The sequence below is a fragment of the Coregonus clupeaformis genome, chromosome 31 (genome assembly GCF_020615455.1).
Source record: "Coregonus clupeaformis isolate EN_2021a chromosome 31, ASM2061545v1, whole genome shotgun sequence".
In the NCBI taxonomy this organism is placed as follows: Eukaryota; Metazoa; Chordata; class Actinopteri; order Salmoniformes; family Salmonidae; genus Coregonus; species Coregonus clupeaformis.
Genome location: NC_059222.1, coordinates 30,028,423 through 30,043,057, shown reverse-complemented (window position 1 = coordinate 30,043,057; position 14,635 = coordinate 30,028,423). Strand labels below are relative to the sequence as shown.

Genomic DNA, 14,635 nt, shown 5'->3' with positions numbered 1-14,635 from the left:
AAGTACATTGACTTGACTCATTTTAAATGTTAAACAACAAAGCATGAGATAATTCAGTATACTGCATATTCAGCCTCAGAATTTCATATGTTAAGTACAAGATATTACACTTGTCTACTGGTGACTGAATCTTCAATAGCAATGAATCTTCAATAGTAATGAGTTCTTAAAGTCTACATTGGATCGGTCTAATAAAACGTCTGTATCTTTAAATGAAATACTTTTATGCACCAGCACAATATCCCTTAATTCTACAGACATTTAGTTAATTTAAAACGAAGACACACATTAATGTGTTAGATTTGTTTCTAAAACTTGCCTAATCCGTTTGTGGAAAGTATTCAGACCCCTTGAATTTTTCCACATTTTGTTAGGTTACAGCCTTATTCTAAAATGTATTTTTAAATATGTTTCCCCTCAATCTACACACAATACCCCATAATGACAACGCAACAACAGGTTTGCAAAAATTCTTGCAAATGTCTTCTTTTTTTTTAACAGAAATATCACATTTACATAAGTATTCAGACCCTTTACTCAGTACTTTGTTGAAGCACATTTGGCAGAGATTACAGCCTTGAGTCTTCTTGGATATGACGCTACAAGCTTGGCACACCTGTATTTGGGGAGTTTCTCCATTCTGCTCTGCAGATCCTTTCAAGCTCTGTCAGGTTGGATGGGGAGCGTTGCTGCACAGCTATTTTCAGGTCTCTCCAGAGATGTTCGATCGGGTTCAAGTCCAGGCTCTGGCTGGGCCACTCAAGGACATTCAGAGACTTGTCCCGAAGCCACTCCTGCGTTGTCTTGGCTGTGTGCTTAGGGTCGTTGTCCTGTTGGAAGGTGAACCTTCGCCCCAGTCTGAGGTCCTGAGCGCTCTGGAGCAGGTTTTCATTAAGGATCTCTCTGTACTTTGCTCCGTTCATCTTTGCCTCGATCCTGACTAGTCTCCCAGTCCCTGCAGCTGAAAAACAGCCCCACAGCATGATGCTGCTACCACCATGCTTCACTGTAGGGATGGTGCCAGGTTTCTTCCAGACGTGATGCTTGGCATTCAGGCCAAATAGTTCAATCTTGGTTTCATCAGACCAGAGAATCTTGTTTCTCATGGTCTGAGAGTCTTTAGGTGCATTTTGGCAAACTCCAAGCGGGCTGTCCTGTGCCTTTTACTGAGGAGTGGCTTCCGTCTGGCCACTCTACCATAAAGGCCTGATTGGTGGAGTGCTGCAGAGACGGTTGTCCTTTTGGAAGGTTCTAACATCTCCACATAACTCTAGAACTCTGTCAGAGTGACCATTGGGTTCTTGTTCACCCCTCTGAACAAGGCCCTTCTCCCCCGATTGCTCAGTTTGGTCAGGCGGCCACCTCTAGGAAGAGTCTTGGTGGTTCCAAACATCTTCCATTTAAGAATGATGGAGGCCACTTGCCTTGACACAATCCTGTCTCGGAGCTCTATGGACAATTCCTTCGACCTCGTGGCTTGGCTTGACCTCTGACATGGCTCAGCAGTTCGATCAAAGCTCCTAAAACATATTCAGGGATCTGACTGACGTTAGACACAGCACTGATGAAAGTGAGCTCTTGATTGCAGGTGAATTACAAAAAGTCAAAATCAATCGTTGGTCTGAAGCCTCTCCAATATGTAATTTATTTGTAGAACCCGAAGACAGTGACAAGGTTATTATTGATGTCAGCTAAACTTGCATTAGGCTACTTAGCTAGCTAACTTAGTAACTTTTTGATAACTCATTAGAAAAACGAATAACGCCAATCAATAACTTATTACTATACCTAGGTACTGGATGCGAGTCCTTGACTAGGGCGACCTTGTGGACTGGAAACGTTCTCCTCCTTTGAAATAATTTCATCCTCCTTGCTAGCTTTTCATTACCATAACTGTAATTGGTACTTCAACAGTGGCTTGCTAGGCTTACTCCTTGCACAACAACGTGTCATTTTGTCAGTGACATGAGCTAACTAACTAGGTAACACTAGCTAGCTAGCTAGGCCATATCATATGCCACAAGCCGAGATTGACTGTGTGTAAGCTAGTAAGTTAGCTAGCTACATGTCATTTGCTAGCTAGTGCTATCTAGACTTGCGCTGGCAAACAAATCCATTATATTAGCTACCTAAATGTGAACTAATCTCAACTGAGGAGTAATAATCGACAACACAATCCTTACATGATAATTAGGTGGGCCACCATGTCCGTCTGCCATGTCGCTCTTCGCACACAGACTTCTGGCTACTCTGGCAGGAGCATGTGGACTCAGTTTGCACTATGTCCCGTGTAGCTCAGTTGGTAGAGCATGGCGCTTGCAACGCCAGGGTTGTGGGTTCGATTCCCACGGGGGGCCAGTATGAAAAAAAACATGTATGCACTCACTAAACTGTAAGTTGCTCTGGATAAGAGCGTCTGCTAAATGACTAAAATGTAAAAATATGAATAGAGAATGGAGACTATTAACTTGAAAACGTGCAGGATACCTCTTTCCGGTTTCCCTGACTTCCGTTTTGTTTTTATATTGTGTTATGCTTGTTCGCGTAGCACTCCTCACAGGTCGTTCAGTGTATGTTTTTTTTGTTGGTGAGATGAAATTGCCCAAACTCTGAAAGTTTTTATTTCATGCCAGACTTGCAACACAAGATTTGTTCAAGCCTAAAATGTTAGTCCGTAATTGTAACATGGTGTTTGTATGTTCACAGATGAACGCATGGCTTTTCTTACAATCCTAACAATATACGTATGGATTTTCTTTTCGAATGGATTCTAACGATACGTACGTTCAACCTTTTGTCAGCTATTTGGTGCCATACCCATAGTACCCATAGTATACACCGCAATGAAATGCTTACTTTCAGAATCCGCTCTAAACAGCATATCACCCCAGGTATTACATTCATTCCAAATGGCAACAAGTCCTTTCATGATGTTAACTTGTAACTGTGAAATAAATTCTGGCAAATAGCCCAGCACTCTGTTTATTTGTACAACAATATAACACAGAGAGAGAGAGAGAGAGAGAGGGGTAGGAAGATAGAGGGTGAACAACAGTTGAGTACTGCTTATCTTTGAAGCACCTAGCGAAGTTCATTAAGTACTAAAGGTCAGTCTCTAGGACAGTTTCGCCAGTTGTTCTCTCTCACACTGAGCAGTTTCGGATCATGACAGAAGCGGAGCTGTACACAGAATACAAGGGGGTCTACCTCCCCACAAACATACACCCTCAGGAGAGCCTGAAATACTATGAGGAGTTTACTTTCCGTCACGACGACATTCTCATTGTCACATATCCTAAGTCAGGTAAGTAGCTTTTATTAATAAACAACTATAGACTATTGGTAGACAATTGCACAGACTGAGTTGATAATACATGAACTGCTGCAACACACACTGTGATAGTGAACACTAAATAGTTTTCAAGCCTACTGTTGCCTTTATTTCAAGGCACATGCCTGAGTGACTGCACATCACAAATAGGTCTGTCTGTACATGTAGACTTAAGCTATGATACTGTCGCAATCCTACCCTCAGTATATACAGTGCATTCGGAAAGTATTCAGACCGCTTGAGGGGAGGCACTCGGAGCGGCCTGCTGGTTCAACTTAGGAGGCACGCACACCACCCACCTTTGGATAACAAAGTTGACGAGCTCAGGGCAAGGGCTTCTTTCCAGAGAGGCATCAGGGCCTGCAACATTCTTTGTTTCACGGAAACATGGCTCTCTCGGGATATTCTGTCAAAATCGGTCCAGCCAGATGGGTTCTCAGTTCATCGCGCAGACAGAAATAAATATCTCTCCGGGAAGCAGAAGGGCGAAGGTGTGTGTTTCATGATTAACGACTCATGGTGTAATTGTGGTAACATACAGGAACTCAAGTCCTTTTGTTCACTCAACCTAGAATACTTCACAATCAAATGCCGACCGTATTATCTCCCAAGATAATTTTCCTCGGTTATAGCCACGGCCGTTTATATCCCCCCTCAAGCCGATACCATGACGGCCCTCAAAGAACTTCACTGGACTTTATGCAAACTGGAAACCACATATCCTGAGGCTGCATTTATTGTAGCTGGGGATTTTAACAAAGCAAATTTGAGAACTAGGCTGTCGAAGTTCTATCAACATATTGACTGTTGTACACGCGCTGCTAAAACACTTGACCATTGCTATTCGAACTTCCAGGATGCTTACAAGCCTCCCCCGCTCTCCTTTCGGCAAATCTGACCATGACTCCATTTTGCTCCTCCCTTCCTATAGGCAGAAACTCAAACAGGAAGTACACATGCTAGGGACTATTCAACGCTGGTCTGACCAATCGGTATTCACGCTTCAAGACTGTTTTTATTACACAGACTGGGATATGTTCTGGGTAGCTTGCGAAAATAATTCAGACGAATACACTTCCTTTATCAGGAAGTGTATAGGAGATGTTGTGCCCACTGTGACTATTAAAACCTACCCTAACCAGAAACCGTGGATAGATGGCAGCATTCACGCAAAACTGAAAGCGCGAACCACCGCATTTAACCATGGCAAGGTGACTGGGAATATGGAAGAATACAAACAGTGTAGCTATTTACTTCGCAAGGCAATCAAACAGGCAAAACGTCAGTATAGAGACAAAGTGGAGTCGAAATTCAACGGCTCAGTCATGAGATGTATGTGGCAGGGTCTACAGACAATCACGGACTACAAAAGGAAAACCAGCCACGTCGCCGACACGATATCTTGCTTCAGGACAAGCTAAACACTGTCTTCGCTCGCTTTGAGGATAGCACAGTGCCACCAACGTGGCCCACTAGAAAGGATTGTTGGGCTTTCCTTCTCCGTGGCCGACGTGAGTAAGACATTTAAGCGTGTTAACCCTCACAAGGCTGCCGGCCCAGATGGCATCCCTAGCCGCATCCTCCGAGCATGCGCAGACCAGCTGGCTGGTGTGTTTACGGACATATTCAATCTCTCCCTATCCCAGTCTGCTGTCCCCACATGCTTCAAGATGACCACCATTGTTCCTGTACCCAAGAAAGCAAAGGTAACTGAACTAAATGACTATCACCCCGTAGCACTCACCTCTGTCATCATGAAGTGCTTTGAAAAACTAGTCAAGGATCATATCACTTCTACCTTACCTGTCACCCTAGACCCACTTCAATTTGCTTACCGCACCAATAGGTCCACAGATTATGCAATTTCCATCACACTGCACATTGCCCTATCCCATCTGGACAAGATGAATACCTATGTAAGAATGCTGTTCATTGACTATAGCTCAGCATTCAACACCATAGTACCCTCCAAGCTCATCATTAAGCTTGAGGCCCTGGGTCTGAACCCCGCCCTGTGCAACTGGTTTCTGGACTTCCTGACGGGCCACCCCCAGGTGGTGAAGGTAGGCTTTGCACCTAAAACCCTCACAAACTTTTACAGATGCACAATTGAGAGCATCCTGTCGGGTTGTATCACGGCCTGGTACGACAACTGCAGGGCTCTCCAGAGGGTGGTGCAGTCTGCCCAACGCATTACCGGGGACAAACTACCCGCCCTCCAGGACACCTACAGCACCCGATGTTACAGGAAGGCCAAAAAGATAATCAAGGACATCAACCACCCGAGCCACTGCCTGTTCACCCCACTATCATCCAGAAGGTGAGGTCAGTACAGGTGCATCAAAGCTGGGACCGAGAGACTGAAAAACCGCTTCTATCTCAAGGACATCAGACTGTTAAATAGCCATCACTAGCACATTCGAGGCTGCTGCCTATAGACATAGACTAGAAATCACTGGCCACTTTAAGAAATGTAACACTAGTCACTTTAATGTTTACATATCTTGCATTACTCATCTCATATGTATATACTGTATTCTATAATATTCTACTGTATCTTAGTCCATGCCACTCTGTCATTGCTCGTCCACATAAGTATATATTCTTAATTCCATTCCTTACTTAGATTTGTGTGTATTGGGTATATGTTGTGAAATTGTTAGATATTCCTTGTTAGATATTACTGCACTGTCAGAGCTAGAAGCACAAGCATTTCGATACCCCCACAATAACATCTGCTAAATACGTGTATATGACAAATACAATTTGATTTGATTTGGAAAGGCACACACCTGTCTATATAAAGTCCCACAGTTGACAATGCATGTCAGAGCAAAACCCAAGCCATGAGGTCGAAGGAATTGTCAATAGAGCTCCGGGACAGGATTGTGTCGAGGCACATATCTGGGGAAGGGTACCAAAAAATGTATGTATCATTGAAGGTCCCCAAGAACACAGTGGCCTCCATCATTCTTAAATGGAAGAAATTTGGTCCACCAAGAGTCTTCCTCGAGCTGGCCGCCCGGCCAAACTGAGCAACCGGGGGAGAAGGGCCTTGGTCAGGGAGGTGACCAAGAAACCGATGGTCACTCTGACAGAGCTCCAGAGTTCCTCTGTTGAGATGGGAGAACCTTCCAGAAGGACAACCATCTCTGCAGCACTCCACCAATCAAGTCTTTATGGTAGAGTGGCTAGACGGATGCCACTCCTCAGTAAAAGGCACATGACAGCCCGCTTGAAGTTTGCCAAAATGCACCTAAAGACTCTCAGACCATGAGAAACAAGATTCTCTGGTCTGATGAAACCAAGATTGAACTCTTTGGCCTGAATGCCAAGCGTCACGTCTGGAGGAAACCTGCCACCATCCCTACGGTGAAGCATGGTGGTGGCAGCATCATGCTGTGGGATGTTTTCAGCGGCAGGGACTGGTAGACTAGTCAGGATCGAGGGAAAGATGAACGGAGCAAAGTACAGAGAGATCCTTGATGAAAACCTGCTCCAGAGCGCTCAGGACCTCAAACTGGGGCCAAGGTTCACCTTCCAACAGGACAACAACCCTAAGCACACAGCCAATACAATGCAGGAGTGGCTTCAGGACAAGTCTCTGAATGTCCTTGAGTGGCCCAGCCAGAGCCTGGACTTGAACCCAATTGAACATCTCTTGAGCGATGCTCCCATCCAACCTGACAGAGCTTGAGAGGATCTGCAGAGAAGAACGGGAGAAACTCCCCAAATACAGTTGTGCCAAGCTTGTAGCGTCATACCCAATAAGACTCGAGGCTGTAATCGCTGCCAAAGGTGCTTCAACAAAGTACTGAGTAAAGGGTCTGAGTACTTATGTAAATGTAATATTTCCATTTTTATTATTTGATAAATTAGCAAACATTTATACAAACCAGTTTTTGCTTTGTCATTATGGGGTATTGTGTGTAGATTGATGAGGAAAAAAATCAATTTAATCAATTTTAGAATAAGGCAGTAAAGTAACAACGTGGAAAAAGTCAAGGGGTCTGAATACTTGAATAGCTCCCCTGTAGCTCAGTTGGTAGAGCATGGCGCTTGCAACGCCAGGGTTTTGGGTTCGTTTCCCACGGGGGGCCAGTATGAAAAATGTATGCACTCACTAACTGCAAGTCGCTCTGGATAAGAGCATCTGCTAAATGACTAAAATTTAAAATGTATATGGCCATTTCCAAGGCTTCATGTCCTGTTGGGACTGCAGTTACCATTCCTGCCTTTGGGAGTACAGACCTGCTGGTTCATGTGGTTCATTCTCTGCCAGGGCGATATTTTGGGTATGTCAGTGAAGCTCAGAAACATCTGCTTTTCTACTTCACCTGTCTTTCTCTGTCTCTCTGTCTCCCTCTCTCTCTCTCTTGCTGTACCACCCCCCCCCCCCCCCAGGTACAACATGGATGCAGGAGATTGTTCCCCTGGTACAGAATGGAGGGGACCTGACCCCGGTGCTGACCATCCCAAACTGGGACAGGGTTCCTTGGCTAGAGGAGCACAGAGCCTGTGTCCTCAATCTGGAGCAGAGGGCATCACCACGCCAGTTTGCTACCCACTTCCACTACAACATGATGCCCGTCTCCTTCTTCACTGTCAAGCCTAAGGTAGTGCACTGTAGATATGTGTAGATCAGCTCCTGTAGTGGAGGTGGTTTGGTGAACTAAGCTTGCTTTAGCTTTAGGCTTTAACACAATGGGCTAACACGATCATGGGTCGCATGGATGACCTTGGTTCAATACCCAGTTGATCATATTTCTCATAATGTCAAGAGAATGTAGTCTGTCACTACACTACATCGAATGTTACAATTCCATGGCTGATTGCACACATTGTGCACTATTAGAATAATAAACAATGGCCTTGGGTAATGAATGGTTGATCAGAGCGATTCCTCATCTCCAGGTCATCTATGTGATCAGAAACCCTAAAGATGTGTTCACATCTTCCTATCACTACTACGGCATGGCCTCCTACCTGGTCAAACCTGGCACTCAAGACCAATTCCTGCAGAAGTTCATCAATGGAAAAGGTTTAGTATTCTATTATTTCTGATTTCCCAACTATTACAGACATTTTAATCATTTCAGTTTCATACTTTTAGAATCTCTATGTCCCGGTTAGTTGTTAATCAGAAAAGGCTTAGTGATCTATGCCTTTTTGATTGACGGATTTATTTGGGTCCCCGTGACCTACTCTACTGTATAAAACAGACTTGGCTATAGAATCTATGGGCTCAAATATCCAATATGAAAGAACAGGAGCAATTTAGCAAAAGAGCAATGTTCAAGGCTAGCATATTTATTACCCTGGAATTATCATTAACAATTGTAGTCCCCTGTAGCTCAGTTGGTAGAGCATGGCGCTTGCAACGCCAGGGTTGTGGGTTCGTTTCCCACGGGGGCCAGTATGAAAATGTATGCACTCACTAACTGTAAGTCGCTCTGGATAAGAGCGTCTGCTAAATGACTAAAATGTAAATGTAAAAAAATGATGTACTGTTTAGTCTCCTTCCTTTGAATAATTGATGCTACCTCTGTTATTCACAATTCATTCACTTATCTTCTGGCCTATAGAGTATTGATAGAGCATTTGAAGTTGTCTTTTATTGTAATAGCTTTGATGACGGGTTTGTGGTTGTCTCTCCCCCCCCACCCACCCAGTGATGTTTGGTTCGTGGTTTGACCACGTGAAGGGCTGGTTGAATGCTAAGGACCAGGACCGCACCATGTACATCTCCTACGAAGAGATGATATTCGTGAGTATAGTATGCTCAGTCAATACCCTACCAAAATCACTTACACTTGAACATGATGATTGCATATGATAACATCTCTTCCTTTATACAGAGTTAGAGAGGAGTGTGTTTGTGATGTTAGGGATGGATAGACCACCATGTTTTTACCCCCACAATTTTTTTCAATTTTTTTTATCTACAGTGGTGACTCCCAACAAAACTTAGTCAAATTCAGTCAAGAACACATATGGAGATTTTCATTGTAGTGTTCATGTCCCCCAGGATCTGAAGGATTCTGTGTCAAAGATCTCCCAATTCATGGGGAAGTCTCTGGACTCTGAGGTAATAGAGAAGATAGCAGACCAGTGTGTGTTCAAGAACATGAAACAGAACAAGATGTCCAACTACTCCCTGGTGCCGAATGAGTTCATGGACCAGAATAAATCAGAGTTCCTTAGGAAAGGTACCCACATATCTTTATAAATGACAATATCTTTGTTCAGAGTACTTGGGAATGATTGGACTGTTACAGAAGGCCTACAGTGGCTTGCGAAAGTATTCACCCCCCTTGGCATTTTTCCTATTTTGTTGCCTTACAACCTGGAATAAATTTTAAAAAATTAAGTAAAATTGATAATAAGTATATAGGTTGTATGTTTGGAGCTTTTGGGAAAGAGCACAGTTAGAAAGATATGGCATATAGAAGCAAACCGGATGGACATCATGAAAATGATCGGAGAGGTTGAGAGTAGAAGAAGTTCAGGAGCAAAAAAATAAAAATTATATATAATATAAATATTGTAAAATTAACTGTGTCCATAAGGTGTAGATAGTAAGTATAGACCGGAAGTAGAGGCCTGGGCATTGTTGTTCACTAATTTACTCCAAGTAGGGAAAGGATGGCGGGGTTGAAAAGTAATAAAGGGGAGTATATATATAAAAAACATGGGGGATTGGAAGTGATGCAGACAATTACATTGATAGAAGATACAATCTATCTGCAATATTAAGCTGATCCATCCATCCCAGAAAAAAAAAAAAAAAAAAATTGTTTGATTTTTTGGGTGTTTGTATAATTTGATTTACACAACATGCCTACCACTTTGAAGATGCAAAATATTTGTTATTGTGAAACAAACAAGAAATAAGACAAAAAAACAGAACTTGAGCGTGCGTAACTACACTGCTCAAAAAAATAAAGGGAACACTTACACAACACATCCTAGATCTGAATGAATGAAATACTTATTAAATACTTTTTTCTTTACATAGTTGAATGTGCTGACAACAAAATCACACAAAAATGATCAATGGAAATCAAATTTATCAACCCATGGAGGTCTGGATTTGGAGGCCACACCACACTACAGGCTGATCCAACTTTGATGTAATGTCCTTTAAAACAAGTCAAAATGAGGCTCAGTAGTGCGTGTGGCCTCCACGTGCCTGAATGACCTCCCAACAACGCCTGGGCATGCTCCTGATGAGGTGGCGGATGGTCTCCTGAGGGATCTCCTCCCAGACCTGGACTAAAGCATCCGCCAACTCCTGGACAGTCTGTGGTGCAACGTGGCGTTGGTGGATGGAGCGAGACATGATGTCCCAGATGTGCTCAATTGGATTCAGGTCTGGGGAACGGGCGGGCCAGTCCATAGCATCAATGCCTTCCTCTTGCAGGAACTGTTGACACACTCCAGCCACATGAGGTCTAGCATTGTCTTTCATTTGGAGGAACCCAGGGCCAACCGCACCAGCATATGGTCTCACAAGGGGTCTGAGGATCTCATCTCGGTACCTAATGGCAGTCAGGCTACCTCTGGCGAGCACATGGAGGGCTGTGCGGCTCCCCAAAGAAATGCCACCCCACACCATGACTGACCCACCACCAAACCGGTCATGCTGGAGGATGTTGCAGGCAGCAGAACGTTCTCCACGGCGGCTCCAGACTCTGTCACGTCTGTCACATGTGCTCAGTGTGAACCTGCTTTCATCTGTGAAGAGCACAGGGCGCCAGTGGCGAATTTGCCAATCTTGGTGTTCTCTGGCAAATGCCAAACGTCCTGCACGGTGTTGGGCTGTAAGCACAACCCCCACCTGTGGACGTCGGGCCCTCATACCACCCTCATGGAGTCTGTTTCTGACCGTTTGAGCAGACACATGCACATTTGTGGCCTGCTGGAGGTCATTTTGCAGGGCTCTGGCAGTGCTCCTCCTGCTCCTCCTTGCACAAAGGCGGAGGTATCGGTCCTGCTGCTGGGTTGTTGCCCTCCTATGGCCTCCTCTACGTCTCCTGATGTACTGGCCTGTCTCCTGGTAGCGCCTCCATGCTCTGGACACTACGCTGACAGACACAGCAAACCTTCTTGCCACAGCTCACGTTGATGTGCCATCCTGGATGAGCTGCACTACCTGAGCCACTTGTGTGGGTTGTAGACTCCGTCTCATGCTACCACTAGAGTGAAAGCACCGCCAGCATTCAAAAGTGACCAAAACATCAGCCAGGAAGCATAGGAACTGAGAAGTGGTCTGTGGTCACCACCTGCAGAACCACTTCTTTATTGGGGGTGTCTTGCTAATTGCCTATAATTTCCACCTGTTGTCTATTATATTTGCACAACAGCATGTGAAATGTATTGTCAATCAGTGTTGCTTCCTACGTGGACAGTTTGATTTCACAGAAGTGTGATTGACTTGGAGTTACATTGTGTTGTTTAAGTGTTCCCTTTATTTTTTTGAGCAGTGTATTGAAAACCCCAAAGTCAATACTTTGTAGAGCCACCTTTTGCAGCAATTACAGCTGCAAGTCTCTTGGGGTATTTTTTATTTATTTATTTTTATTTAACCTTTATTTAACCAGGTAAGCCAGTTGAGAACAAGTTCTCATTTACAACTGCGACCTGGCCAAGATAAAGCAAAGCAGTGCAATAAAAATAACAACACAGAGTTACATATGGGGTAAAACAAAACATAAAGTCAAAAATACAACAGAAAATATATATACAGTGTGTGCAAATGTAACAAGTTATGGAGGTAAGGCAATAAATAGGCTATAGTGCAAAATAATTACAATTAGTATTAACACTGGAATGATAGATGTGCAAGAGATGATGTGCAAATAGAGATACTGGGGTGCAAATGAGCAAAAATAAATAACAATATAGGGATGAGGTAGTTGGGTGGGCTAATTTCAGATGGGCTGTGTACAGGTGCAGTGATCGGTAAGGTGCTCTGACAACTGATGCTTAAAGTTAGTGAGGGAGATAAGAGTCTCCAACTTCAGAGATTTTTGCAATTCGTTCCAGTCATTGGCAGCAGAGAACTGGAAGGAATGGCGGCCAAAGGAGGTGTTGGCTTTGGGGATGACCAGTGAGATATACCTGCTGGAACGCATACTACGGGTGGGTGTTGCTATGGTGACCAATGAGCTAAGATAAGGCGGGGATTTGCCTAGCAGTGATTTATAGATGGCCTGGAGCCAGTGGGTTTGGCGACGAATATGTAGTGAGGACCAGCCAACAAGAGCGTACAGGTCACAGTGGTGTGTAGTGTATGGGGCTTTGGAGACAAAACGGATGGCACTGTGATCGACTACATCCAATTTGCTGAGTAGAGTGTTGGAGGCTATTTTGTAAATGACATCGCCGAAGTCAAGGATCGGTAGGATAGTCAGTTTTACGAGGGCATGTTTGGCAGCATGAGTGAAGGAGGCTTTGTTGCGAAATAGGAAGCCAATTCTAGATTTAACTTTGGATTGGAGATTCTTAATGTGAGTCTGGAAGGAGAGTTTACAGTCTAACCAGACACCTAGGTATTTGTAGTTGTCTCTATAAGCTTGGCACATCTAGCCACTGGGATTTTTGCCCATTCTTCAAGGCAAAACTGCTCCAGCTCCTTCAAGTTGGATGGGTTCCACTGGTGTACAGCAATCTTTAAGTCATACCACAGATTCTCAATTGGATTGAGGTCTGGGCTTTGACTAGGCCATTCCAAGACATTTAAATGTTTCCCCTTAAACCACTCGAGTGTTGCTTTAGCAGTATGCTTAGGGTCATTGTCCTGCTGGAAGGTGAACCTCCGTCCCAGTCTCAAATCTCTGGAAGACTGAAACAGGTTTCCCTCAAGAATTTCCCTGTATTTAGCGCCATCCATCATTCCTTCAATTCTGACCAGTTTCCCAGTCCCTGCAAATGAAAAACATCCCCACAGCATGATGCTGCCGCCACCATGCTTCACTGTGGGGATGGTGTTCTTGGGGTGATGAGAGGTGTTGGGTTTGCGGCAGACATAGCGTTTTCCTTGATGGCAAAAAAACTCAATTTTAGTCTCATGTGACCAGAGTACCTTCTTTCATATGTTTGGGGAGTCTCCCACATGCCATTTGGCGAACACCAAACATGTTTGCTTATTTTTTTCTTTAAGCAATGGCTTTTTTCTGGCCACTCTTCCGTAAAGCCCAGCTCTGTGGAGTGTATGGCTTAAAGTGGTCCTATGGACAGATACTCCAATCTCCGCTGTGGTGCTTTGCAGCTCCTTCAGGGTTATCTTTGGTCTCTTTGTTGCCTCTCTGATTAATGCCCTCCTTGCCTGGTCCATGAGTTTTGGTGGGCGGCCCTCTCTTGGCAGGTTTGTTGTGGTGCCATATTATTTCCATTTTTTAATAAAGGATTTAATGGTGCTCTGTGGGATGTTCAAAGTTTCGGATATTTTTTTTATAACCCAACCCTGATCTGTACTTCTCCACAACTTTGTCCCTGACCTGTTGGGAGAGCTCCTTGGTCTTCATGGTGCCACTTGCTTGGTGGTGCTGCTTGCTTGGTGGTGAGGCAGACTCTGGGGCATTTCAGAACAGGTGTATATATATTGAGATCATGTGACACTTAGATTGCACACAGGTGGACTTTATTTAACTAATTATGTGACTTCTGAAGGTAATTGGTTGCACCAGATCTTATTTAGGGGCTTCATAGCAAAGGGGGTGAATAAATATGCATGCACCACTTTTCCGTTATTGATTTTTTTTGCATTTTTTGAAAGAAGTTCATTTTTTCATTTCACTTCACCAATTTGGACTATTTTGTGTATGTCCATTACATGAAATCCAAATAAAAATCCATTTAAGTTACAGGTTGTAATGCAACAAAATAGGAAAAACGCCAAGGGGGATAAATACTTTTGCAAGGCACTGTACGTGTTAATCTGACTATATGTTTCTGCAGGAATTGCTGGAGACTGGAAGAACCATTTCACTGTGGCCCAGGCAGAATACTTTGATGCAGTTTACAAAGACAAAATTAAGGACATCAAATACAAATTTGTGTGGGATTAAACTGACCATATTTTTCCCTCCAGTCATTATATCATCAATCACATAATCCCAATATAAACTTTGTTTTTATTGCAAATCATTCAAGACATAACATACATATGATGGAACTGCTGTTGGTTCACTTGATTTGAAATGTTGTATCATTAAATATATTAGGCCTATGTCTCAGTCACTGAATATAGCCTTGTAAAAACAGCCTACATGTCTCTATACTGTTTTTTCCTAAGGGATA

General features: G+C 43.7%; 1 protein-coding gene across 2 annotated transcripts; it reads left to right on the top strand.

Annotated features, from left to right (window-relative positions):
- Window positions 1-3,029: 3,029 nt before the first annotated feature.
- On the top strand, window positions 3,030-14,599 carry sult2st2 (sulfotransferase family 2, cytosolic sulfotransferase 2). 2 transcript variants are annotated; one of them, XM_041858725.2, is made up of 6 exons: window positions 3,046-3,304; window positions 7,736-7,947; window positions 8,246-8,372; window positions 9,004-9,098; window positions 9,360-9,540; window positions 14,294-14,599. In XM_041858725.2, the coding sequence occupies exons 1-6, from the start codon at window positions 3,166-3,168 to the stop codon at window positions 14,401-14,403; spliced, it is 864 nt and encodes a 287-aa protein (XP_041714659.1). In that variant the 5' UTR covers window positions 3,046-3,165; the 3' UTR covers window positions 14,404-14,599. The 2 variants fall into 2 exon arrangements, with proteins under 2 accessions (XP_041714660.1, XP_041714659.1); XM_041858726.2 differs by lacking the exon at window positions 9,360-9,540 and having other exon boundaries at window positions 3,030-3,304.
- Window positions 14,600-14,635: the final 36 nt, after the last annotated feature.